Here is a 25,591-nt window from a genome sequence, read left to right as displayed (position 1 = left end):
CTTTGGTAGCTGTGTGTGTGAAGGAGTGGCCTGTTTGGAGAGCAGAGCCACAGCCCCTTGAAGTGGGCCCCGCAGCTCCTGCGCTCCCACGCAAGCAAGAGCGCAGACCCGAGAAGCAGGGGGCTGGACAGGCGGTCTGATCCAGCTGCAGTGTCCGATGGCTGGGGGCCTCTCAGGAGAGTGGCTGGAAAGCCAGGGTGAGCCAAGCTGCAGGGGATCTTAACGCCGGGGTTCTTGCGTGACCTGGGTCTGCTCTGCTCTCCGCAGTGTTACTGAACTCCTGCTAAGGGCTGGACACTGCTGGCTGCTGAGCTTCAGGATAGCTCCGAAAGGGGGCTGTAGGCATTCTTATTTTACAGATGAAGAAACTGAGTCTGACCAAATGCTTTGCCCCAGGTCACAGAGCTAGTAAACGCTAAATTGAATCATCCTCCATGTTCCAGCTACCATGCTAGGTTTGCCTTCTCTCTGGAGAAACGAAACTCTTACATAAACTACGGAGGCAGTGTGGCAGTAACTGTTATGTTGAATCACAGGCAAGTGCCATTGATGGCAAGTGCCATCGGGTCAGAATGGTCAATACCGGCAGTGTCCTGTGGTTCTGTCTAGCAGCTGGGGCACAGAGAAGTGAGAGATCTCTTCGGCAGGAGTGGTGAGCAGAGGTTTCACGGAGGAGGTGGAAACCAAACAAGGCGTTGGTGTAGACTCTGGTTGGCTAGAAGGGAGAAAGTCCTGGAAGAGGTGGGGGTGTGGAGGCCAGCCTCTCGCTGGCAAGTGACTTGGGGACATCTATCAGAGGATACATATGTGGACCTTGGGATCGCAGAGGTCCCACAATCCATGCTTTAGGCCCTAAGGAGACAATTTCATATTCGACCCCTGGCTTTCTTGGTGGGCTTGGTCGTGAGTTCTGCTCATCCCCTCCCTGTGCTTGCTCTCTGCAGGAAACAGGTGAGCAGATTGCTATCAAGCAGTGCCGGCAGGAGCTCAGCCCCCGGAATCGAGAGCGGTGGTGCCTGGAGATCCAGATCATGAGAAGGTGAGGGCCCGTCACTGCAGGTGGACGAGGAGACTGCGGGGAGCTGAGGGGCCTTGGGACACTGCTGTGAAGTTGGAGGGAAGCCCTCTGAGCTTTGGGATCTGGAGCAACAGCCCCACCTGCTGTATCTGGAAAAGTCATAAACCTCAGTCCTGAGCTCAATCAGGGTAACAGATGACTTCTAGAGGAATGGCCCTTAGTGTCCAACTCTGGGCTTTCCCAAGGGCTTTTGGTCAGTTTTATTTCTTGTATTAAATAATTTAAAATGGCCATCACCGTGACTTTATCTTTGTCACAGCAGAGATGCTCTTTTTCCCTCCTGTATTTCTGGTTCCAAGGCTGTGTATGGCTCTCCCTGCTGTGAACCGGTGGCAGATACTTACTCCCCCAGTGGGGGACAGGGATGGTCTGTCAGGCCCTGGCTGGGCGCTGTACTCCCAGGTAGTGAGGGGTTTAGGTAAGCATTTAGCAACCTAGTCATTCTAAGGCCTCAAACAGGTGCTCCCTGCGTGAACTTCTTAAAAGGGAGACATCACCTTGTTTCCATACACGTGCACATGCACACACACACACCCCATCCCTGCTTAAGTGGCCTGAGGCTGGAAGTCCCTCTACTTTCTCTGCTTTTCAGAGCAGCTTTGAAGTTCAGTGAGGACTTGGTATGGGACACTCTTAAGAAAATTTAGTTGCACCTGAGGCCCTCACAGTCCTTGAGCTCACGGTGCTGAAAGTAGAGCTGGGTGAATGCTATTGGACCCAGGGCCGAGGTGACTAGTCTGTGCCTGACCTCCATCCTCCCACTTACCCCAGGGGGGCCCTCGGCTAGTCTGGGCCTTTGTTGTAAAGCTTTGCTGAGACACGGATGGAGCGGGGAGCAGGGAGCGGGTTTGAGCCAGAGCCTGGGTTTTTCCCTCACTGCTGTCTCCTTCCTAGGCTGAACCACCCCAATGTGGTGGCTGCCCGGGACGTCCCCGAGGGGATGCAGAGTTTGGCTCCCAATGACTTGCCCCTGCTGGCCATGGAGTACTGCCAGGGAGGAGATCTCCGCAAGGTGAGGCTTCCGCGGTGGCTGGGCGCAGGGTGGCTGGGTGCAGCCCGTCTGGGCAGGGAGCAGCAGGGATGACTTTTGCCCCCTTCCTTGTCAGGAAGCTCAGGCAGCTGTGGTGCCTCCGGCGGGCTTGCTTTTCCTTCCCAGATGCCCCTCTTCTGTGCTCAGGGTGGGGCGATGTGCGTGATGTGAATCAAGGGACTGAATCAGGAGCTCTTACGGGAAAGTCAGGGAGGGGCTCGCTGAATGTAAGTCCTGCACGGTGATTCCTGAAATGACAAGAAAAAGTCACCAGGTTTGGAGGATGGGGAAAGACTGGACCAGTTCCAAAACAAACTTTCTTTCCCTGAGCATGTTAGGGCCACCGCCGTCCTTCAGCGTACGTGTCACCGCTGTGCTTATGGGGAAGGTTCTGTCCCCCAGATGTGGCCGCACTACAGACAGGGTCACAGAGTGGAGCAGGAAGGGAGCTGGCTTAGTAAGCAGGGAACTGGGCTGCTGTTCCAGAGCCACCACTGACTCACCATCTGGGCGTTCGTCCCTCTAGCGCATTTACTTCTCCTTACCAGAGCACGTCCTGCAGGGTCGGTGCCTGCAGCCCTTCCTTGTCTCAGAGACGGTTGTGCCCGGCCCCCTCCCCAGCGTGGTCTCCAACGCGTTTATACAGCCTGCTTTTGTACTTGGCCTTGTTGGATTTTCCACATCCCTGTGATGCTGGTACCACGGGAAGGCTGTAGACCATGGCCCAGGCTGGTGAGGCGAGTTACCAGGCTTGGTGCAGCTGCAGTGTGGAAGAGCTTGGGTCACAGCCCATGGGATGCCAACTGCAGGCCCCTCTCCACCCAGGACGCTGAAGAATGCCACATAGGAGGAAGCAAAATAAAAGTTGTCTCTGGACAGCGAAGTTGTTTTTGTGTTGAAAACGAGGTTGCTCTTAGTGCACATCTCCTGAACTCTTCACTTTAGAAGAAGGGTCACAGTATTAAGGGGGGTTTGGTGGGGGGGGGGGGGGAGGCAGGATACCCAGGCACTTTTTCTGTCTTGACATGGCAGTTTCTTGGACCTAGCTTCGTGTGCTGTTTCCATGACTATTCTGGCACCTTCCGCTTTCTTTTTGTAGAGGAAACTTTCCACAAGGGTTCTTCTGCCTGAGTGGTTTTCTCCTGCCACGGGAGCTAGGCAGGTCGCGGGAGTGGCACAGCAGGATGTGAACAGTCATTGGCGTGACCTACAAGCCGGGGACTGATAACGGATGAGAAATGGGGAAGTTGATAATGCTTCACTTTTCCTCTTTATTTTCCTAACCTTTGACAACCATCCGATTACTGAATGCAGTTCTTTCTTTATTTTTTTAAAGATTTTATTTATTTATTTGAGAGAGAGACAGAGAGAGCATGAGAGGTGATAAGGTCAGAGGGAGAAGCAGACTCCCCATGGAGCTGGGAGCCTGATGCGGGACTCGATCCCTGGACTCCGGGACAGTGACCTGAGCCAAAGGCAGTTGCTTAATCAACTGAGCCACCCAGGCGCCCTGAATGCGGTTCTTTAAAATGGGAGAGAGAGTCATGTTGTTGCAGTGGAACCGGTGGTTCTTGGAGGGCAGCATGGGAGTTGGTGGGATGTGACCTGATTACGGAGGGCTCAGAAGCCCAGCAGAGAACTTGAGACTTGATCTTGCAGGCAGCAAAGAGCCAGTCAGCCAGGGAAGAAGGTGACGCACGCTGTAGCATGACTGACCCGCCACGGGGCACAGGATGACCTGGGGGAGGCAGGAAGCCCTTGCGCCCTGAGGGGCCTCTGTCTGTGGGGCCCCCCATGATGGGGGGTAGGGTGGGTAGTGCAGGAAAGGCACCGCTGCCCACAGTGCCTGGGACCTCTATTCTCCAAATGAGGGAGCCTGTCTTTCCCTCCTCTCAAGAGTTCAAAGCCTCCTCCCCTAGGCACCAAGAGACCAGCTAGGCCAGCGCTTGAGCAAAGGTAGAAGCCAAAACCGATGAAAAGAGTGAAGTCTGTATGCCCAGCTCACGAAACGGGCTCTTCAGTGTTCTTGAATATAAATGTTCCTTACTGACTATAACCCTCAGCTGGGAAGTTATCTTCTCCATGGTTTTCATTTGAGGCCAGCCGCCAGCCGCGGACTGAGCCAGGGCTGGGAGGGCAGAGAGGGCGAGTGTTTGAGCTCAGGCCTCAGCTGCATATCCCAGGGCCGCGCTGGAGTGGCTGTGTGAGCAGGCCTTACTGAAGCCCTCCGGTCTCCGGCTCCTCACCTTTGAGGTGCAGATGCCGACCTCCCTTGGTGGCAGTGGGAGCTCAGCCTCTATGTAGGTAGAGCTTCACTGAGCTAAACTGTGCAGAGGTTTGCTGGGTCCCAAGCACGTGGTAAGCGCTCATTAACTACTCCCCCATCATCGTCCCACTGGCCATGCTGGGGGAGTGGTCAGAGTGTGGAGTTTACTGAGTGCCTTCCACCCCGCCCTCTGTGGGACTCTCAGGAGCAGCATTCCTCTGGCCTGCCTCCCTCAGAACGGGCAGCTCAGGTGAGCCTGAAAAGCCCTCCTTTTAGAATGACTCAGACACCTCACCTGTGAGTGCCTTAGCACTTCTGGGAGTTCTCACTTCTGCTTCCTCCTCCTCCACCTTGGGCCAATTCCTGCCAGTCCTGCTGTTAAGGCCACCTGTTAACCCAGGTCCCCAGATCCGGGGCCTGGGGTGAGCCCCCAGATGACTTCAGCTGGGAAAACACACTGTGGGCTTGTTGGTGGTCAGGGACCGCTCACTCTGATGCTTCTTTTCACCTTCTTGACAGTACCTGAACCAGTTTGAGAACTGCTGTGGCCTGCGGGAAGGACCCATCCTCACCTTGCTGAGTGACATTGGTAAATCCCAGCCCTGGAGGTCGGGCTGTGCCTTCTGGGGAGAGTGTGTGGTGCGCCTATGAGTCCTGGTGGAGCACAGAGGGGAGCTATTTTGGTCCTCTGTTCCTTACAGAGGGTGGGGTGGAGGGGGCGCAGACGGAGTGGGCAGGTCAACAGGGGACTAGTCAGGCAGGTGCTGAACTCAAATAGATTTCCCTTCCTTCCGGACTAAGTCATGAAGTGAATTATGGTATATATAGAATAACAGATTTCCTTCCCATGAAAAAGCTCCACTCCCTATTTTCCTGGAATGGCCAGCAATGGAATAGGTTGTCATCTGAATGAATTTCGTCCTTTGGCGACTTATTTTTCCACTTCCACATTGGCAGTTCTTTTTCCAATTATAGGCATAGGAAAAATTGCTCCCGTTTAATCCTTGGTGCCGTTATGTCCTCAGACAAGGGTGTCTGCCTCTGTCTCTGAGAACATTGGGGAAAAGAATGACCTCAGGTCACAGAACTCAGATGCAGTCTTCTGGACCCTGGTGCGTGCTCTGAGGGAGCACGGAGGGCGATCTCCGCTGGTCAGCACATGGCCGGCCCCAGCCGAGAGACAGACGATCAGACATGAGAGAGGGCCTGACCAAGCCTCCTTTTTTTTTTTTTTTTTAATCTCCAGGGTTGTTGGTACAAGTTGATAGTTTAAGATTTAAAGTTTAAAGTTATCCAGAGCTTACCACTGTTTGCCCCTAGACGTGGGAACTGGTACAATTTTCATCCCTCTCCATTGCAGTCTCTTTGAAGCTGCATGCTTTTTTTCTTTTCGTTGGCTCAAACCTTTTTTTTTTTTTTTTTTTTTTTTTTTGGAAAATGTCAAGTGTGCAGAAAAGTTGAAAGAGTAATACAGTGAAACCCACAATGGGATTCACCAGTCATTACTGTTTTGCCACATTTGTAAACCTGTTTTCCAACTCTTGTCCTGGAAGGGTGGGTGGGTCTCCAGTCTCTCAAACACTTTGCCTCGTTAGTGTGGGTCCGCCTCCCCCTTACCCTGTGCCACCTTTCACAGAGGGTGGGCAAGAAGGAAATGAAGGTAGAGAGAGCAATGACATCAATTAGGATCCAAACAATCTTGACATAGAAAATTCCATCTCCCTCTGTTTCCCATGTTTTTGTCCTCTGGATGGAGCACACTGTGCGGACAAGTTGACATTGCACTGGTTCTATCTGACTTGAATGGCGTCCATCACTAGCCAGGCTGATTCCTGCATGAGTTGGCCTGGGTGGGTCTATGGAAGGGCCCTCTTTGTCTGCCTAGTGGGTCTAGTCCATAGGTTAAGAATCCTACCTGTTCTTCTGAAGCTTTGCCACATAGCTCGCTAAGCCATTTTGCTTAGACAGTACTCGTCTTGTTACCCCAGTGGCCGGATTACTCATTTATTCTCTGTTGAGTTCCATTAATGGCAGATTAGTAGGTTGGGGAATATTCTTTTGCTCTTCATGGGAAACTTTATTTATTTTTTTAATTTCTCTCTGGTTAGAGCTTTGAGTCATTTTTTAGAATGTTCTCCCAAATATTTTTCTTTCACTGATGAGATTATTTGTGCATTCAGCAAATAGTTAAGAACGTCTCAACTTTATTGGCTGGAGTACCCAGACCTTTCTACTTCCTCTTACAACTTTTACTTCCTCAAGTGATTCTCTAGTGATATTAATAGAGCTTCTACTGGTTGCGTCTTCTTTGGTCTGGGCACATTTTGTATCCAGTTACCACTGCCTGGTGTGCCAGCTTTCATATCATGCACTGAAGTTGTAGGTGTGTGTCTAAGTCGTACGTAGGTCAGAATAATGAATGCTGGTAAACTCCCGAGTGCATATGTAGTTCCGCTTTCCCGTAGGTAAATAAACATTCGAATTCTTGAGGTCACTGAGTCCCTATCTTTCCTCTTCGTGACTCTGAATTGGACACAATGCGGCCCTGAAGTACAGATACACTAGAATTAAATTCTTGAAGGCAGAGACTCGAGTCCTTACTGGATCTCCATCATCTGCAATAGTGGCATCTTATGTGGCGGATTCTCTGTAAATATCTGTCAAGTGAATGGTGCAAATCCCAAAGGAAATTAAAGTAAGTAGGGACCTATTTTTTTTTAAAATGGCCACAGTATAATTAACAGTCCCAGGTGAAATACTCACTCCTCCACTTACTGGCATTGTGACTTAAGGCACATTACCTAGTTTTTAAGAACATCTTGGAATATTCTATATTAGCTGTAGAATGAGCTTGGCACTCACCTCATTAGAATTGTTACGAGGATCAAATGAGGTGAGTCCAAAAGCGGCCAGCATGGTATTTTCTGCTCTGAGCATTACGTGCGGTCAGCAAGTTTGTTCCATTCTCATTTCCTTTCCCCTTGCTATTAATTTGGATTAATAGCATCCCTTTTGAAAAACCTCAGTCACCCTGATTTGGGATCTGGTAAGCCAGGCTGCTGGTTGCCTTGTCGAAACTTCCCTTCCTGGAAATGGTTACCCGTCAGACCTGTTCCTGTGTCAGTCACTTTTCGGGGGGCGGCCACATCCCCCGGTATTGTGGTTGCGGTGGAGGTGGTTGATAAGCCTGTATTTTACTTTCATTCCCATTTCTGACTTGAGTACAAGATTTATCAAATTTCTTTGTTTTGTAAGGATCTCACCACTCAGAGTTCAAAAGCTTTTCTTGGAGCTCATCTAACATAACTCTTTTGTATTTGGAAACATTTCCTGAGCATATTTTGTTCCAGTTTGTTCCAAGTGCTGGCCTCACGTTTCCGTTGTTGGAGCTGCCACTGCTGTTCTCTCCTGGGTCCACTTTAGATAAGCGGCTGAGCCGCACCCTTGACCCTGGGTCCAGAGTCCATCACCTTCTCCTCTGCCCTAAACCTGTTTTAACGTAGCCTTTTCTGTGCCACTAACCTTACAGAGATGCCCACTGAGAACAGCATCAAGATAATGGGCAGAAAAAATTTTTCCAATGAACTTTACATTGGCTAAGAAGATACTACAGGAGAAAATGAGCCATTGCTTGGTGAGCGTGTGCCAGGACAGACCCATTAGACAAATAACTTTTTTTTTTTTTAAGATTTTATTTATTTATTTGAGAGAGCAAGCAAGCATGAGCAGGGTGGGGGAAGGGCAGAAGGAGAGGGAGAAGCAGACTTCCCACTGAGCAGGACACCCGATGCTTAACCAACTGAATCACCCAGCTGCCCCTAGACAAATTCTCTTAACGCTGGTAAGAGATCTGGAGACAGGTCAGAAGCAGCCGGAAATGATCTGGATTTCCACATAACCCTAAAATAGCTCAACGAAGTTACATCTAAGTGGACTCTATTTAAATGGTTTTGCTCATTATCCTTTGGAAAATGTTGGAGTGTGTGTCCTTCTGCTGGCAGAGGCACAAACTCCTGAGCACTCGAGGTTGAGGGACAGATGGATACACTCACTCTCTAATGGGGACCTGCCTGGGCCATTAGTCACGTGGGCGGCCCTGTTGTGTGATCTCATCACCTTACTGGGTCTTAAGTCTGAGTTCATTTTCCTTGATCCTCCAGATGGCCAGTTCACTGTGGGGACTGACCATCTTGTCCTCTGAACCTTCAGGAATCCCGCTCCCCATCTCCTCTGTGCTGTATTCTCAGGGACCATCCTGGTCCCTATTGGAGCTGCTCCTTGCAGCAGCAGTACATCAACATTAAAAAGCAGAGAGGGGTTCAAAGAGAACACAGGGCTCTAGAAAAGAGAACTTCACACTATGAATCAAAGAAGTGACCTCTCTATTTCGTATTTCTCTCTAACTGTGGATTTTATGACATAAGAGGATTACCTGATTTCAGAAATTCCGATCATTGGTATATAAAGTATGTTGGAAAGCATAAATGAGCTTTACAATAATAAAAAAGAAGACAACTGGCTTTCAGTCCTGGCTTCTCCATGTTCCCAGCTCTGTCACCCTGGTCAAGGACCTTTTGGTCTCTCTCTCTCTCTCTCTCTTTTTTTTTTTAAGATTTTATTTATTTATTTGATAGAGATCACAAGTAGGCAGAGAGGCAGGCAGAGAGAGAGGGAGCCTGCTTCCTCCCTGTGGAGCAGAGAGCCCAATGTGGGGCTCAATCCCAGGACCTTGGGATCATGACCTGAGCTGAAGGCAGAGGCTTTAACCCACTGAGCCACCCAGGCGCCCCACCTTTTGTTCTCTTTATCTCTTTGTTTCTTCTCTGTGAAAAACTCTGGTAACTTTCTGGGCCTACGTGTCCTCAACTTTAAAATGAGTAGTTTGAGCTAAGTGGTCTCTAAGGTCCCTTCTAACTAAATATTCCATTTTTATTATTCAGGAGGCTGGTTTTCGGAATGGGCGCCCCAGGATGTCTTTGGGGCGTTTTTGACGCCCTCTCCGCTGTCCCAGCCTGACTGCGTGCCCGATGTCTCTCACCTCTCCCTTAGATGCGTCCTCTTCACCCAGGTTTGCCCAGATGCTTTCTGATCACTCCTGCTCCGTCCCCTTTGTCCTTCTCTGCACCGGACTGGCTGCCCACTGCTCTCCAGTATTCGTTTGCCAGGCTGTTCTCACGACATCTTTATCAACCGTATTCCCTCCAAAGTCTGTGCATTCAACCCTGAGCTCTAGCCTCAACTCCATACCCGTGTCTATATACTTCTCCCTAAGTCATTACCAAATGGAAGTCCTAGACGTCTTTCTGAAGCCAGATCCCTTACCAGCATCCCTTTCTTGTGTCACCAGCCCGTCTTGCTATCGGCAACCCAGACACAAATCTCATCTCTTGTAGCCTGCCCTCTTCCTGCTCTGTACCCTTCCGATCAAAGGCTCCAGACCCTTTCAGCCCTCCTTCGTGTCACATATCCCATTTTTTCTCTCTGTTCCCGCCGCCCACACAACTTCAGTGTCAGAGCACATCACTGTCCTAACCCCTCGCCTGGCCTCCTTAGCCCCTTCTTACTCACCCATTTCATGCTTTGGAAGAGGACACTTTTGTCGTCATCGTTCAAGGCCATACCTCTTCAACTCACACTGCTCTCAATCCCCTGCATCTGTATGGCTTTCAGAAGCCCCTGATCCTCAGTCATCCTGCTACCATGCACTCATGGCCACTCCCTTTAGAACGCTGCTCCTGCACCTCCCCGATGACCCTCAGCCTTCCTGGCTTCCAGGACACAGCTCTAGACCTGCCCTGACCTGTCACTCACCGTGCTTCTCCTTCTCCTGGCTTGCCTCACCCCTGCTGCCTCCCGCACTGACTTGGTACTTGGTCTCTCTGCTCTTGCCATGGGATCTCAGCCCATGCTTGACAGTGGAGACTGACTTCTGGCCAGACTCTGCAGTGAGTGAAGAAAATGCCTTGGCTTCCGTGACCCATTTTCCACGATACCTAGGAAGTACAAGCTACCTTATCAGTACTTGCTGAAAGAACGAGAATGGTTGTGCCCTTTTCTCCAGCACCCGTGTGACTGTCTTGTTACCTTGCTGATTAGTCCTAGGGGCTCTTTTAGCCAAGAAACCCTCAGCTGGGTGAAATCTTTCTCCACATGTTCACACTTGGCCTTCTAGTATGTTTTGTTTGGAAAGGCCAGTGACAGCAGAGTGACTGATACATAGTAGTATTAAATGTAAAAAAACAAAATTCAGCTGAATCGATTTTAAAGATCTTATTGGCTTTATTCAGTGATTCATGAATTGGGCAGCATCTGACCTAGCAAACAGAAAGGAGCCCTGAAGAGTTGTACGAAATGAAAGACTTTGATAGGCAGAAGGGGGCAGGACAGGGAAGTCACTAGCAAAGAATGGATTGTTTCAGGTAAGGTCACCTTTCTTTGGAGGATGGCAGGGGTCCCGTCAGGCAGATTACCCCATTAGTGCTGACCCAGTAATTCCAGACTATGATTACATTCTTGGGAGAGGCTGAATCTATAGTTAGGTTAGGTATTAAGTCTCGGTTTGGTGATGTGGGCCTAGCACAAGTGACTCCATTTGGGTCCTGTTGTCTCTTTTTTAACAATTCCTCCCTTTTGGTTAGACTTTCAGCTTAACCTAGAGATGTGAACAAATTCTAAGACATCAGCGCCTCTCCCAGCTATTGCTCTCAAGTTCTTACAGTTTTCTTGCCGAATCTCTGTGGTATTCACAGATCATGACTTCAGGTTCTCATTTTTTCAATCAGTAGCTCTCCTCGTTCTTTTTTTGACATTCCAGTCTTAGGCAGATCTTTGGTGGTTGGTGGCTATGAACATGCATTTAAAACTTTTTGAGGAAATACAGTGCACCAGGGAGATTACAATGATTATTATACACAGTGTGATTTCTAATGTCTAGAGTGGACTTCAAGCCATGGTCCCCAAGACCCATACCAAATCAAAATCGAAGACCGTGTTGAGTCCCTTTGTTAAGCCAGGTGGCTTAGTTCAGTGATTTTATGTAGCTGCCCCTGGGTCTGGATGCCATCTGGGTGGTGAGGAGGACCTGGAGTCTCTTCCAAGGGATTCAAGGGCAGTCTTTGTCTTTTTGATTCCAAATAAGAAGGCTGGAAGAAAAATTAGAAATGTTAGTTTGGAGGGCACCTGGGTAGCTCAGTGTGTTAAGCCTCTGCCTTCAGCTCAGGTCACGATCTCAGGGTCCTGGGATCGAGGCCTGCATTGGGCTTTCCACTTGGTGGGGAGCCTGCTTCTCCCTCTCTCTGTCTGCCTACTTGTGATCTCTCTCTGTCAAATAAATAAGTAAAATCTTAAAAAAAAAAAAAAATGTTAGTTGGGAGAGTCATTGCTAGATACTGGAAGAAATTCAGGATCCAGTTCAGTTTACAGGTATATAACAGAAGCTCAAAGAAAATTAACAGGATTAGAATCTAATATCTACAAAAGTGCAGACCATTTTTCTTTACAGTTACCCCCATTTTTAATTAAAAATAATTACCACAAAACTAATTTGTTTTCATTAAAATTGGCCTGATTACTTAGATAAATGCAACAAGAATAGTGATTGGTCATATAAGCTCCGTTTAAGACTGCTTTGTGGAAGGAACTTTTCATAAAGAATCAGATTGAACTCCTAATAGCCTCTGAGGCCAGGAAGCCATTCCAAGGACTTACCATCAGAATTTACCAGCAGTACCAATAATTTGGGTGAATTTCTCTCTTCGTAAGGTTCCCCCAAATAACCTGAGATTTCTGGGCCTGCTAGGAACTGACCTTTCTTACTCATCTGGTAAGGCTGCTAGGAATCTTTTATAAGCAAGATACCAAGTGTTTTTTCCCAGCAGTTCCTTAAACTGTCTGTCATATCTGAGTCTATATATATCGCTCTTAAATATGACATTTCAGTCAAGTCCTCGGTAATATAGCCCGTGTTTTTAATTTTGTTCTGTTACAAGGAGAACAAGTCTTACTGAATTTACACAAATACCTAACTATTACCATGAAAAGAATGCTCGAGAGCTTCTGAATTCTGGAGGGAATAGGTAGGGAGAAAAAGGAAATGTTTCATTCATACTTTTGTTGCAAAGGTATGCTTTATCAGACTGCCGTAAGTCAGAGGTAGCTTAAAAAATTTGGAAAAACAGAACATTGAGAGGAACCAGCAGTGTCTCAAACAAAAAGCCGTAATCCTCCTCCAGTCATCCAGTCATTTAATTAACATCTGTTCTGCCTGAATCCGGTTCTGGTGTTCTGGAAATTCTTACCGAGGACAGTTGTATGATCTTAAAGTGATCAGAAACCTGTACTTGCCGAAGTTCTTCCCAAAGTACAAACCTGTTCTCTCTGAAGATGGAGCACTTGAGCAGAAACTCTTTCTTTTTTCTTTTTTAAAGATTTTATTTATTTATTTGAGAGAGAGAGAGTGAGAGCATGAGGGGGAGAAGGTCAGAGGGAGAAGTAGACTACCCGCGGAACTGGGAGCCCAGTGTAGGACTCGATTCCAGGACTCCTGGATCATGACCTGACTGTAGGCAGGCGCTTAACCAGCTGAGCCACCCAGGTGCCCGAAACACATCAGAAGAGCATCAGAGTAGAACAGTAACTCTCTGCAAGTGACAAAGACTTAAAAATGTGCATTACTGAAGATCTGATGAGAGTTCATTTGATAAAGAAATATAGTAATTTCTGTGATAAACAACATTTTAGGATAGTAACTAGAATTATTACTGATAATTTTCTAGAACATGCAGATTTCCAGGCATTTCATACAGTTTCTGGAACACTTGCATACCTACACAAGTACAGAATAAAGCAAGCTTAGGATTTTCCCCGTTTGACAATGCTTTCCATGTAATTTAACATAGCAAATAAGCCCAGTTAGTTTTCCTTACCCCTTTGTATGGAGAGAATAAATTTTTTGAGATGTTCCAGGAGCCCTCTGCTAAATACCAGGTAGTTCAAGGTCATAAAGACTTCATTTAGACCAATAGTCCAAGAAAACTTTGTCCTTTTAACAGAGAGAAAACCAAATTCTAATTTTGTACCAGCTTATTTTTTATCTTAAAACTGCTTTTTTGTTCAAATAAATTCATTTTAATCTTAGCCAACTTGACCACGCATAAAATTCCTTTCCCAAGATTTCCTTTTTTACAAACCTTCTACATCTTTTTTACATTCAGATTTTGTCCTGTGTTTTTCCTCTTTTCCATTCTGAAATAAGTAGCCTCACTTTAGGAGAAAATGTCTTCTCCCTCAATAAAAATGTCTCTCCATTCCTCAAACCTTTTCTTACCAAAAACCATACCCTGCTTTCCTTGCGTATAGAGATGTTTCTCTTATGATTTCCAGTAGCTTTGATTACATATTATTTAGAATTTTTAACCCTTAGAAACTTTAGTTTCTAGTGAAAACTAACACGTAAGCAGTTGTGATCTGCCTGTTACACCAGTATTCATTACGTTGGCAAATGTATGAATATATTTAATAATTTTTAGAAGCATACACTTTTGTTTCATGACCCAGGGAAACTTCATGAGACATTAGACAAAGTCAGTCTTCATTCTCTCATTTTTCCTGTTGACGATATAATATAGCTATCATATGTTTGTATCATATTATCGTGTAGATAATATCAGGTTATTTTAATTGTAAACCTATGTAGACTAAATGTATGTCGGCATTATATTTAATTCTGACAACACTGAAGACATGTCTATTTTAATTGAGTCAACAAACTTAAATTAACTTTAATTCCGAATATTTTCTCAGAACATGTGAACCTGAAAGGCATTGGGGTTAATTTCTATTTTATTTCTGAGAATTTTAGGAATACTTGATATAAATGCCTGTTTGTTTTTAAGCCGATTAAATAGAGCCCTTTTGCACATGAATTTTGGCAGTACCGTTCAGAGGAAGAATGTACCATATATCTATGACACACATATGTATAGGCCCCCGTAAACATACAGGCATATGCCAACAGAGCCCTTATAGCTTTCACTTTAAAATTCTAGCAATAAGATGGGTATGGGAATGCGAAACTCACTAGTTTATAAAAGAGCATTTGGATCCAAATCAGGTTTCTGGCAGATAAAATAAGGTTATCTGCTTAGATGTCTAAAGCTTTTTCTACCAATATTTGTGGGGATACACTGAAGATTTATAGTTGTCCTTAAAAGTAAATGTATGGAAACTGCCGACCAGATTTGGAACAAGGGAGCCTCTACAGCAATTTGTATTTGTAAATAGCCTCCCCGCACTTCTTTCTTCAGTCCCAGGAATTGGGGAAGGTCTAGATGAGAGTTCCTGGAGACAACCAGGTAGAGCACTTCTCTCTCAAAGGCTCAGGGAAAGAATGCAAGTTCCTCTAAGAAGTACTTTTGAGGGTGCCTGGGTGGCTCAGTCAATTAAGTGTCTGCCTTTGGCTTGGGTTGTGATTCTGGGGTCCTGGGATCGAGCCCCGTATCAGGCTCCAGGAAGCCTGCTTCTCCCTCTTCCTCTGCCACTTTTTCTGCTTGTGCTCTCTCGCTCTCTTTATGTCAAATAAATAAAATCTTTAAAAAATTAAAAATTAAAAAAAATTTTTTTTAAAGAAGTACTTTTGTTCCCTAAAGTCTGAATTTTCCTACTCCTTACAAAACTTCTGAGAAAACTCGGGGAGGTTTGGGGTCGGTAAAAAGGACAGGTGGACTTGGAATTGCTTCCAGAGCTGCATTTCTGGTTTTGTAAAGATTTGTAAGGGAAGGACAGACTCTCTTAATTTCTCAAGGAACTGGGCTGTAACTTAAATGATAGCATAGGCTGATCTCCCCATGTAAACCGCGTCATCTCTAATTTGCTTTTTTTTTAATATCAAGAAAAAGATTTCTGATCAAAGTCAAAGGATTGCTGTGTTCTGGATTTGGAGCCGTTTGTCTTTGGAATGTTTTAGCAAATTCTTCTACAAAGGCTTCAGAAATTTTTTACTTTCACTCTGGATACATAGTTTTATTTTCATTTAGGGGAGAAGGCCTTAAAAAAAATTCCTATCAGCCTCTGAGTATCAGCTTCCAATTTGGCCATGTTCTGATCACAGTGAGTTTACAACCTTTGATCTCAGGGCTGTAAGTTCAAGCCCCATGTTGGGTGTAGAGAGATTACTTTAAAAATAAATAAATAAATAAAGTTTTCCCAAATATTTTGTCAAGTTGGAGCTAGAACAAACAGTAAATATTCCTGGCAGTATTGAACAATCCTTTGGAATCAAGAGCCCTCCCCAGGGAGGTTGCGGAAGATAATTCCTTTTTCTTTCTCTACTGATGAGAGAGACAGCAGGAAGAGCCTCTAGTAGGAATTCTTAGTTTAGCTGGCTTCTGCCAGTCTTTGAGGGTCCCATCTATAGACTCTGCGTGGGGTTTAAAGAAGAGAATGTAGCTCCAGTGTCTACCAGAACTTGGCAAGGATTTTCATTAGTTTTGAGTTTCCCTTTAGTTAAGGGAATAACATAGCACTTTGCCAGAAAATCCCACAGAGTTGCGTCACTGGGGGCCTTCCTACAGAGGCAGATATGTGAAGGACATGCCCAAAACCTTTGAGAAAACCTCTTTTCCAGTGTCCCACTTGATTGCCAATAAAGCATTGATTTCCAGGCCAGCTTTTTGATCACGTGCCCCTGGAAGGGTCCAGTGCGGAAGACCTAGGTGTTTTATTTATTTTTTGAGCAAGAGAGAGGAGCATGGCAGGGGAGGGACAGAGGCAGAGGGAGAGAGAATCCCAAGTAGACCCCACATTCAGCATGGAGCTCACTGCAGAGCTCAACCCGACAACCCCAAGATCACAACTCAAACCAAACTCAGGAGTCAGACACTCAACCAACTGAGCCACCCAGGTGCCCCTAGGTGGTGTTTTAGATGCCTTTGTGTCTGATTTTTCATTAGCCTTTTTGCAGTGAAACTTTCAATGAAGCTATTTTGGATTCTTGAAACCTTTTGGAAGCTTCTGTACATCTGTTAAAATAGGTATCCTGTTCTATTTGTTTGATTTGGGAACCCTTGCTTTTAAGAAGTACACTTAAAAGCAAGGGTTCCCAAATCAAACAAATAGAACAGGATACCTTGTTTAATTGGAATGTTTCCCACATTGGCCATTGTAATTCTAGGTTGTTTTTTAGTAAGATTTTACTATTTTTATAGATATTTATAGCTTCCCAAATCATAGTTCTTAACCATTAAATAAGCAGGTTGCTGGAAGGTAGTGCCCTCAACTCTTCAGAATTTAAGGGTTTTTATTTGTTTGTTTGTTTGTTTAAGCTAAGGTTTTGATGCCCTTGGAGCCAACCTAATACCTAAGGGGAACATGTTGCTCGTTTGGTAGTTATAAGGTGCTGTACAGGATACCTCATCACATGGACATTTTCTTGAGGTTGCAGGTGCCCTAGTGTCAATGTGACCCAACCTGTAACCAATTTATTCTTTAGTTAGGTGACTAGCCTAAGACACAGGAGTCTCAAGAGTTAGGTAGCATGCGTTCTAACAGCTTTCACATGCTTGGTTGTGCTCACTAGTTTCGTGGATTTGGGCCTCTGAGATTAACAGTAGCCTTCATCTACACAAATCACTTTGGACCCAATCTGAGTAACCACCAGCAATTCCTCACGTGGAACTGGGGACTGGGGAAAGGACAAAAGGAGTAGACTCCAAAGAATGGGGACAGATGGGGAACTGTGAGCTGAACCGCCAGCAGTTCCCAACGTGGAATCCGGGGACTGAACCAAGGGCTGGGGTTGCCAATCAAATGGAGGATCTGTGGAAAGCCTGTGAGGTGGGGAGCCATCTTACCGCCCATTAGTACAAAGTATCAGACTCACAACCAAGAGGGACTTACCAATGGCCCTTGGACCGCAAGGAGAACTTGAAGGGTTCGAGGGTATCATGTTTGTGTTTCTTGTTGTTCCCGAAGTTATCAGAAGTTTCCTTCAGATCCCACAGTTGTCACCAATTATGTTGAAGAACAGAAGACAGCTGAGTAAATTCTCAAGATCTTGTTGAGTTTGTTCAGCTACTCATGAATTGGGCAGCTTCCCATCTAGCCAACAGAAAGGAGCTCCAAAGAGCTGTACAAAATGAAACACTTCTAGACAGAAGGGGGAACGACACAGAAGGCACTTGCAAAGAGTGGATTGTTTCAGGCAAGGTCACCCTCCTTTGGGGGATAGCAGGGGTCTGTCAGGCAGATTACCTCACTAGTGCTGACCAGATAGTTCTAGACTAACTAGTTAAGATTATATTTCTAAGATAAGCTGAAAATGCAGTTAGGTTAGGTCTTTTTTAAACTTTTTATTTTTTTTATTTAAGATCTTACTTTTCTTTTTTTAATTTTAGAGAGAGAAAATAGGCAGGGGAGGGGCAGAAAGAGAAGCAGACTCCCTGCTGAACCAGGAGCCCTATGCAGGGCTCGATCCGAGGACCCCAGGATGCCTGACCTAAGCTGAAGGCAGGCGCTTAGTTAACTGAGCCACTCAAGTGCCCAGTTAGGTTAGGCATTAAGTCCCTGTTGGTGATGTGGCCTTAGTATCAGGGGCACCATTTTGGACCTCTTTTCTTTCTTTCCTTTCCTTTCCTTTCCTTTTCTTTTCTTTTCTTTTCTTTCTTTCTTTCTTTCTTTTTAAATTTCAAAGATTTTATTTATTTATTTGACAGACAGAGACCACAAGTAGGCAGAGAGGCAGGGAGAGAGGGGGAAGCAGGCTCCCTGCTGAGCAGAGAACTCAATGCGGGACTCGATCCTAGGACCCTGAGATCATGACCTGAGCCAAAGGCAGAGAATTAACCCACTGAGCCACCCAGGCGCCCCCTATTTCTTTTTTAACATAGTCAGTTTTTATTGAGTGAGCAAACATCCTGTTGTACTTCTAATCTAATCTCTCTCTCTCTCTGTTTTTGGTCCATTTATCCTCCCATTTCTTTTCTATGGAATGTATCCCAAACAAGAATATTCCTTTTTTTTTTTCTTTTTAAGATTTTATTTATTTGAGAGAGAAAGCACAAGCAGTGGGGAGAGGGAGAGGGAGAAGCAGACTCTTCACCAAGCAGGGAACCTAACATGGGTCTCTATCCCAGGACCCTAGGATTATGACCCAAGCCGAAGGCAGATGCTTAAAGGACAGGCACCCCAAACAATTAATGTTCCTAAGGGAGTTTAGTAATCCCTTTAAATTTGGGGTGTGGAAAGTAGGGATTTATCAGTACATCTCTTACAAAACTGCTTTTCGGCATGGAAATCTAGCTGGTCCTGGCTGATCCCTGAAAAAATGTGGGAGCTTTGATTTGAAATTCTGGTTCATCAGTAAGAACTCGAGTGTCGCATTCTTCGGTTAGATATTTGTGTCTTCTCGTGAGCTAAGGGAAAGCTGGGGTAACTACCCAGATGCCATTCCTGACAAGGATAACAAAGAAGGCTGTTGTTCTCCTGTGGCAAATCCTTAACCTGGACCCTCTCTGCAGTCTATCCTAGGAAGTGTCACTGTGTAGCTTAGAAGTTCACAGAGTCAGTGCTTCTTATATAACTCTTTTCTAGAATTAGAATGTGAGAAAGTAACTTTTAGGCTTTATGTTCTATGACGTGGTTTTCAATTTTTATACACCTGTATTATCACTATCACTAAGGCTTTAGATTAAAAAAAAAAAGATTTTGTTGTTGTTGTTGTTGTTGTTGTTGTTTATCCAACAGAGAGTGAGAGAGCACAAGCAGGGGGAGCAGCACAGGGAGAGGGAGAAGCAGAGCAGAGAGCCTGACGTGGGACTCGATCCCAAGACCTGAGCCGAAGGCAGAAGCCCAACTGACTGAGCCACCCAGGTGCCCCAAGGGTTTAGAGTTTTAACAGATTTTCAGGTGCGAAAGTATTTTTCTTCATCTCAGATTCTCATTTTCCATCCAATTAAATTAGGTTCTCCCAATTTGAGACAATTTTGACTCATTTTGTGACACTGCACCTCAGGTTCTGTTTTGTAAAATGTAACACAGTCAGGCTGTGCCTTTTACAGATGGATTCAGTAAAGGGAGCTGTTCTGGTTGTTGCCAATCGAAATTTCGACTATCTTATTCACTCCAGCAAACTACATGTAATAATACCTGAAGAATTCAATATTTCCAGATGCAATATAAAGTTGACAAAATTATTTGAGAACAAATGTCCTGAGACGAGGGTTAAAGTTTGCTGTGCACAGTTGCTTAAACGTGAATCGACAGCTGTTAATGTGGCTCACTTAGCAGCTTGCGTCCGTCCGCACTGAGGGTCAGATGACAATTCCCGATCAGGCCTGTGTTCGGAGTGGTGCTTGCAGGACGATCTGAATGGTCTCCTCCATCCCTGGGGGGCTCCTTGGAACATCTCCCCAGCTTGTGGCCTGCGGTATATACAGTGAGATGTGCACATCTGACTTCAGAGGAGTTTCGTTAGCCAGGGTGTGTGTACTTGCTCAAAACACAGTGTGTCGTCTTAACTTCCATACATTCTGCTTTGGAGCAGACCAGCCCACATGTTTAGAGATCATGCCCTGACACTCTGGTCAGATACCAAAATGGGCCTGTTGTGAGTCCGTCAGCATGCACACTTGTTGAGTTGCTGCATGCAGGGCTGGCGGCCAGCCACAAGATCTGCTTCAGCTGCCCTGTTCCTGCCAGAAAGGTTGTGTTTGCACAGTTATTCAAATGTTTGACTATCCTTTGTCTTGATCCTTTAATAAGAATTAGGGAAACGTTGGGGCGCCTGGGTGGCTCAGTGGGTTAAGCCGCTGCCTTCGGCTCAGGTCATGATCTCAGAGTCCTGGGATCGAGTCCCGCATCGGGCTCTCTGCTCGGCAGAGAGCCTGCTTCCCTCTCCCTCTCTCTCTCTCTCTGGCTGCCTCTCTGTCTACTTGTGATTTCTCTCTGTCAGATTAATAAATAATAAAATCTTTAAAAAAAAAAAAAAAAAAAAAGAATTAGGGAAACGCAGGGGCACCTGGGTGGCTCAGTCGGTTAAGCATCCAACTCTTGATTTGGGCTCACGTCATGATTTTAGGGTTGTGAGATCGAGCCCTGAGTCAGGCTCCAGGCTCAGCATAGTCTGCTTAATATTCTGTCTCTCTTTCTTCCTCTGCCCCTTTTCCCCCCAGCCTCCTCCCGACCCCTGCACTCTTTTTCTCTAAGGAAAAAATTAGTAAAACAAATGAAAGTGCTGATCAGAAGCATCGATCTTTTTTTTTTTTTTTTTTTTTGAAAGATTTTATTTTTCTATTTGAAAGAGAGAACAAGGGGGCAAGTGGAGACAGAGGGAGAAGCAGATTCCCCGCTGAGGAGGGAGCCCGATGCGGGGCTCAGTCCCAGGACCCTGAGATCATGACCTGAGCCGAAAGTGGATCCATAACTGACTGAGTCCCCCAGGCGCCCCCCAGAAGCATCCGTCTTTAAAAGTTAATACAATTGGGAACAAGATAGAGTGGAATATTGTGCAACGTGTCTTTCACTTCATTCAGACATTCGTTGGACCTAAGCTGGTCCTCTGTATTCAGTTATGAAAGAAAAGAAAAAGAGGGAACAAGTATGAAATACTGGAACTGTGTGGTCAAAGCCTGGGTTAAAAGGGCAACTGTAATTAGACGTTTCATAATTAACTAAATATTTTGCAATGGAACTCCCCTAGTAAGATGGAAGTCACTTGTTTATCTGGGTTGGACTTTGAGATGTGTTTTCAGGAAAGAAAGGCTTTATGCAGTGTGTTTGGCAATCTGGTTTCTGTGGAAGGCCTTCTCCCGCTCTGCAGAGAAGACAGGAAATGCCCACATCCCTGGTTTGCCTACATTCTGTCTGGGGTGATGAGGGAGAGAGAGAGAGGTGGCGGGCAGTGGCAGCCCAGGAAGCCTCACTGTTGAACATCTTAGTGTTGTCTTCGCTTATTACCTTTTTTAATTTAATTTAATTTTTTTTTTTAAGAGAGAAAGTGCAAGCAGGGAGGGGCAAAGGGAGGAGGAGAGGGAGAATCCCGAGCAGACTCCAGCCCCAGCATGGAGCCCGACACAGGGCTCAATCTCACGACCCTGAGATCATTACCTGCGCCGAATTCAAGATTCGGATGCATAACTGACAGAGCTATCCAGGCATCCCATTGTTTACTACCTTTTTAAAACAAACAAAAAACCGCCATCTTTGTCATCCTCCTGACTCGAATTATCTGTATCTGAGTTATATTCTCTGTAAACTTAAAAGATTTTGAGACCGGTGTCTGCCGTAACGTGGCTCTGTCATCGTTTGTCAGCCGTTCCTAATTGATGACTTCCAGTTTATTTCGAAGTATTTTACTCCAAGCCATGCAATAAGCATCCTTATGTGTATGTTATGGAGCTTTATAAGCTAGATGACTAGACTTTATAAGCTAGGTTACCAGAGGTAGAAATAATGGGTCAAATAATATGTACATTTTTAAGACTTAATAGATATTACCATATTTCCCAAAAAGGCTGGCAATTTTTCCTCCTTCCAGCCATGTAGGAAAATTTGCCCTTTATTTTTCATCTAAAATTCTTTCTGGCTGAAGAGGTGGAAAGGGGCATTTTGTTTTGCTTTATTTTTAAAAATTTTTTAAAGATTTTTGGAAAGATTTTATTTATTCATTTGAGACAGAGAGATACAGAGAGGGAGTGTGTGAGCAGAGGCAGACACAGCGGGAGAAGCAGACTTCCCGCTAAGCTGGGATCCTGACTCTGCGATTGATCCTAGGATCCTGGGATCGTGACCTTAGCCAAAGGCAGACACTTAACTGACCGAGCCACCCAGGCGCCCCTCGACTATTGAGTTTCTAAGTACAGAGTCATACCATCTCCAATAATAATAATTTTATCACCTTCACGTATTTCCTCATTTTTGTCTTTTGTAGTGCAATGAGCTAGGACTTCTGTTAAGTTATTAAACTTCTTTCATGGGTGCAGATGACATCGGGCTTGGAGCCCGGCTGCAACAGGAGCCCCGGTGCTGTACGCCATGACCTTCCCGTACAACAGGCTCACATCAGCCAGGGTCGCGCAGGCTCCTTCCTTCCTTCCCAGCTGGATTCTGAGCTCTTGGGTATCATGCCTCTTATTTTATGTACCTCCCAGAGCCTAGCAGAGAACTGAGCACATAGTAAAGCCATGTTGAACCGTGAGGTGCGTGGAGTGTGCACATAGTCTCTTCTTCCACTTCTTCCTTTAAGCCGGCTCGGACATCCGTGGACTTCAGATCCGATGAGCAGAGTGGTCTCTGCCCAGAGGGCCCTTCTCCTTTACCCTCCCTGTGGAATTTAGACTTTTGAGCCTCTACACCAGAGATGTTCGCCTTCTCAAACTTCATCAGCATCACCTGGAGATCTTGTTAAAACACCTCTAACATTTCTGAGCTAGTAGGTCTGGGGTGGGATCCCAGAATTTTGCATTTCTCACAAGCTCAGACGCTTCTGGTCTGGGCAATGCAGTTGGGGACCACTGCTCTAGACTCATTGGTGACTTTGTATGAAAAAGTCAGATTCTTGTTCTCCAGATTTTCCAGTAACCAGGACTCCTTTCACGTCACCCTGGGAGCTTCTGCCCCAGGCCCTGTCCCTCCCTCCGAATCTGCACTGAAAGTCAGAGTGCATGTCAGGGCACAATCTTTCACAGGACAGGTGATTTTGAAGTGAAGCACATTTTTTAGGCTTAATGAAAATTGACTCCCCTTTCCACCCTCTCAGCCTCTGCACTCAGATATCTTCATGAAAACAGAATCATCCATCGGGATCTAAAGCCAGAAAACATCGTCCTGCAGCAAGGAGAGCAAAGAGTGAGTGACCTTCCGGGAAAGTCCTGGGGACCGCCTCGGGGGAGCTGCTCTCCTAGAGAAAGAACACCCTTTGTGTCTTTGTTTATATTTGCATTTCCTTGACTTTGTATTCGCTTTGATTCTGTGGGAACACTTTTGATTTGAAACAGAATTCAGCAAAAAGCTCTTGCTGGCTAGTGGAGGCAAGTTTGAATGGGCCACATTGTTAGTTTCCCCAGTTGCAGGAATCTGATAAGGAAAATCTTGTTTCTCTTCCTGCCTCTGCCCCAGCCTTTGAGACCAGCGCCTCCGAGAAATCGACTTTTCGTTTTCTGTGTGTTCGAGAGTGCAACTTTTGACGCTAACCTGGAAACCAGCTCTGAGCTGTTTCTGCTTGTGACGCAGGGGAGGCATTTGGAGCTGGTACCTGCCCATAGGGCTTGGCCCAAACTGCAGTCTTGCGGACCCTCCGCAGGGGCCCTCCTGCTTGGGTGTGGCAGTTACCTCCCCATGGGCTCAGCACGTGCCCTCTTGCAGCCTTGTTCCTTTAGCTGGGGGAGACTAGCAAGGGCTCAGCCGAGTGGGATGTAGTAACCCAACCTGTGGGCCACTCAGTCTCTTCTGGGGAGAGAGACAGTGAGAGAGAGCATGAGCAAGGAGAAGGTCAGAGGGAGAAGCAGACTCCGCATGGAGCTGGGAGCCCGATGCGGGACTCGATCCCAGGACTCTGGGATCATGACCTGAGCCAAAGGGCAGTCGACCAACCAACTGAGCCACCCAGGCGTCCCCGGTTCACACTCATTCTTGCCAGTGATTCTAAGATTTGAGAACTATGGGCATTCACGGAGCAGGTCTTTCACATTATCATGGCAGGTTTAGCAATCTTGAGGGCTGATGCAGAGTCTGTTCATTTTGCCTTCCTCTGGTGAGTAGTTGCAGAGCAAACGAGAACATGTACTTTTTGGAGCATTTTTACCGTGTACATTTCCTCTTGCTCTCTATCTGCCGTGTTGAAGGTGGTTTCTTGTGTATTGAGTGGTTCTTAGGAACTCAGGCTCTAACACAACCTGGGAATTCAGAGTATCCTCTGCTCTGGTCAGCGATCAGTTCTTACAGGAAGACAGGGTACCCTCATAATCCTCCCGATTTTTCCTTTTTTTTTTTTTTTCCAGTTAATACACAAAATTATTGACCTAGGATATGCCAAGGAACTGGATCAGGGCAGTCTTTGTACTTCCTTTGTGGGCACCCTGCAGTACTTGGTAAGAAATGGGGTTTACATGTTTGCTTCTCAGCGGTTCCCTGGTGGCTGTCCGTGTGTGGCTCCTCTCTATCCTTGCCTTCTGGCATCTAAATCTTTCTGGCTTTCTTGAGGCTTCCCAGATGTATAGGAATTGTTGTATGACAGAGACATACTCTGTTCAAGTTGGTGCTTTTTGCTAGACCCAATGGAAGGATGGGGTCATTTTCTCTGATGTCAGAAGGGCGTTGCTAGCATGTGCTCTCACACACATCCTGTAACATCATAGGCTTCAGTATTTTATCTGAAAATAAAGAGTTTAGACTAGATTCATGCTGGTCTGTAGAAGCCACAGTTTCTATGACATGTCTCGGGCCAGCAAGAAGGAGCTGAGCTCTGACCCCCCCACCCCTTCTTTACATTACTTGGTCTGAATACTGGGCTTCTATGTGAGTCACTCATTCATTCAGGAAGTCCTGACTGAGTATAGTCTATGTCTGTCTGCCAGGCACTGTGCTGGGAGCTTGCGATCAATGGGAAAGAAGACCAGCATTTCCCTGGTCTTTAGAAGCTCAGAGGTTAGCGAGAAAGCAGGCATTAACCCCACGCTTACAACAGAGAACTAAGAAGTTAAAATTGTGACAAGTGCTACAGAGGGAAAGTGCAAGGTGTTATAAGAATACGGGTTAGGAGGCCCTCACCTAGTCTGGGACCTGAAGGATGCGTAGATGCAAGGAAGGGCCAGGGGTAGGGGAAGGGAGAGGAAAATGAAGCAAAGGATGTAGTCCATGGAGGGCCAGAAAGACACTGAAGGGTTTTAATTTGGAGAGGGATCCGGTTTAACCTTTGAAGGGACCACCCTTGATGCAGCATGGAGGGTGTATTGCACTGTACAAGAGTAAGTCGTGGGGGAGGTAAGGAGGCTGTTGTGACAAGCAGCTCAGAGCTGCTGGTAGCATGACGGTGTAGAAAATAAGTCAAGAAATGCCTAGCAAGAGACTCAGTTAGACTTGGTCATAGATTGCCTGTGGATGGTAACAACCAGTAAAATTTTGATTGAAAAAAAGGGTCGGCAGTTTAATAAGCAAAAAAAGGTTGAAAGCCACTGGGCTAAATGAGTTTAAATATTTTATTGAGTTCTTTTCTTTTTTTTAAAGA

At 46.0% G+C, this 25,591-nt stretch overlaps 1 protein-coding gene across 3 annotated transcripts in view; it reads left to right on the top strand.

Moving 5' to 3' along the window:
• The window catches only part of IKBKB (inhibitor of nuclear factor kappa B kinase subunit beta), a 61,497-nt gene that overhangs the window by 14,293 nt on the left and 21,613 nt on the right, over positions 1-25,591 (top strand). For all 3 annotated transcript variants that reach the window (XM_059155880.1, XM_059155882.1, XM_059155881.1), the window contains 5 exons: positions 945-1,039; positions 1,973-2,090; positions 4,894-4,963; positions 23,126-23,214; positions 24,366-24,455. In XM_059155880.1, the coding sequence (XP_059011863.1) occupies positions 945-1,039; positions 1,973-2,090; positions 4,894-4,963; positions 23,126-23,214; positions 24,366-24,455 (462 nt within the window). The remainder of the gene's footprint in view (positions 1-944; positions 1,040-1,972; positions 2,091-4,893; positions 4,964-23,125; positions 23,215-24,365; positions 24,456-25,591) is intronic.

This window comes from Mustela lutreola, chromosome 18 (assembly GCF_030435805.1).
Source record: "Mustela lutreola isolate mMusLut2 chromosome 18, mMusLut2.pri, whole genome shotgun sequence".
NCBI classification, from domain to species: domain Eukaryota; kingdom Metazoa; phylum Chordata; class Mammalia; order Carnivora; family Mustelidae; genus Mustela; species Mustela lutreola.
Note: the sequence above shows the minus strand (reverse complement) of the source record. Positions and strands in the feature narration are given on the sequence as shown.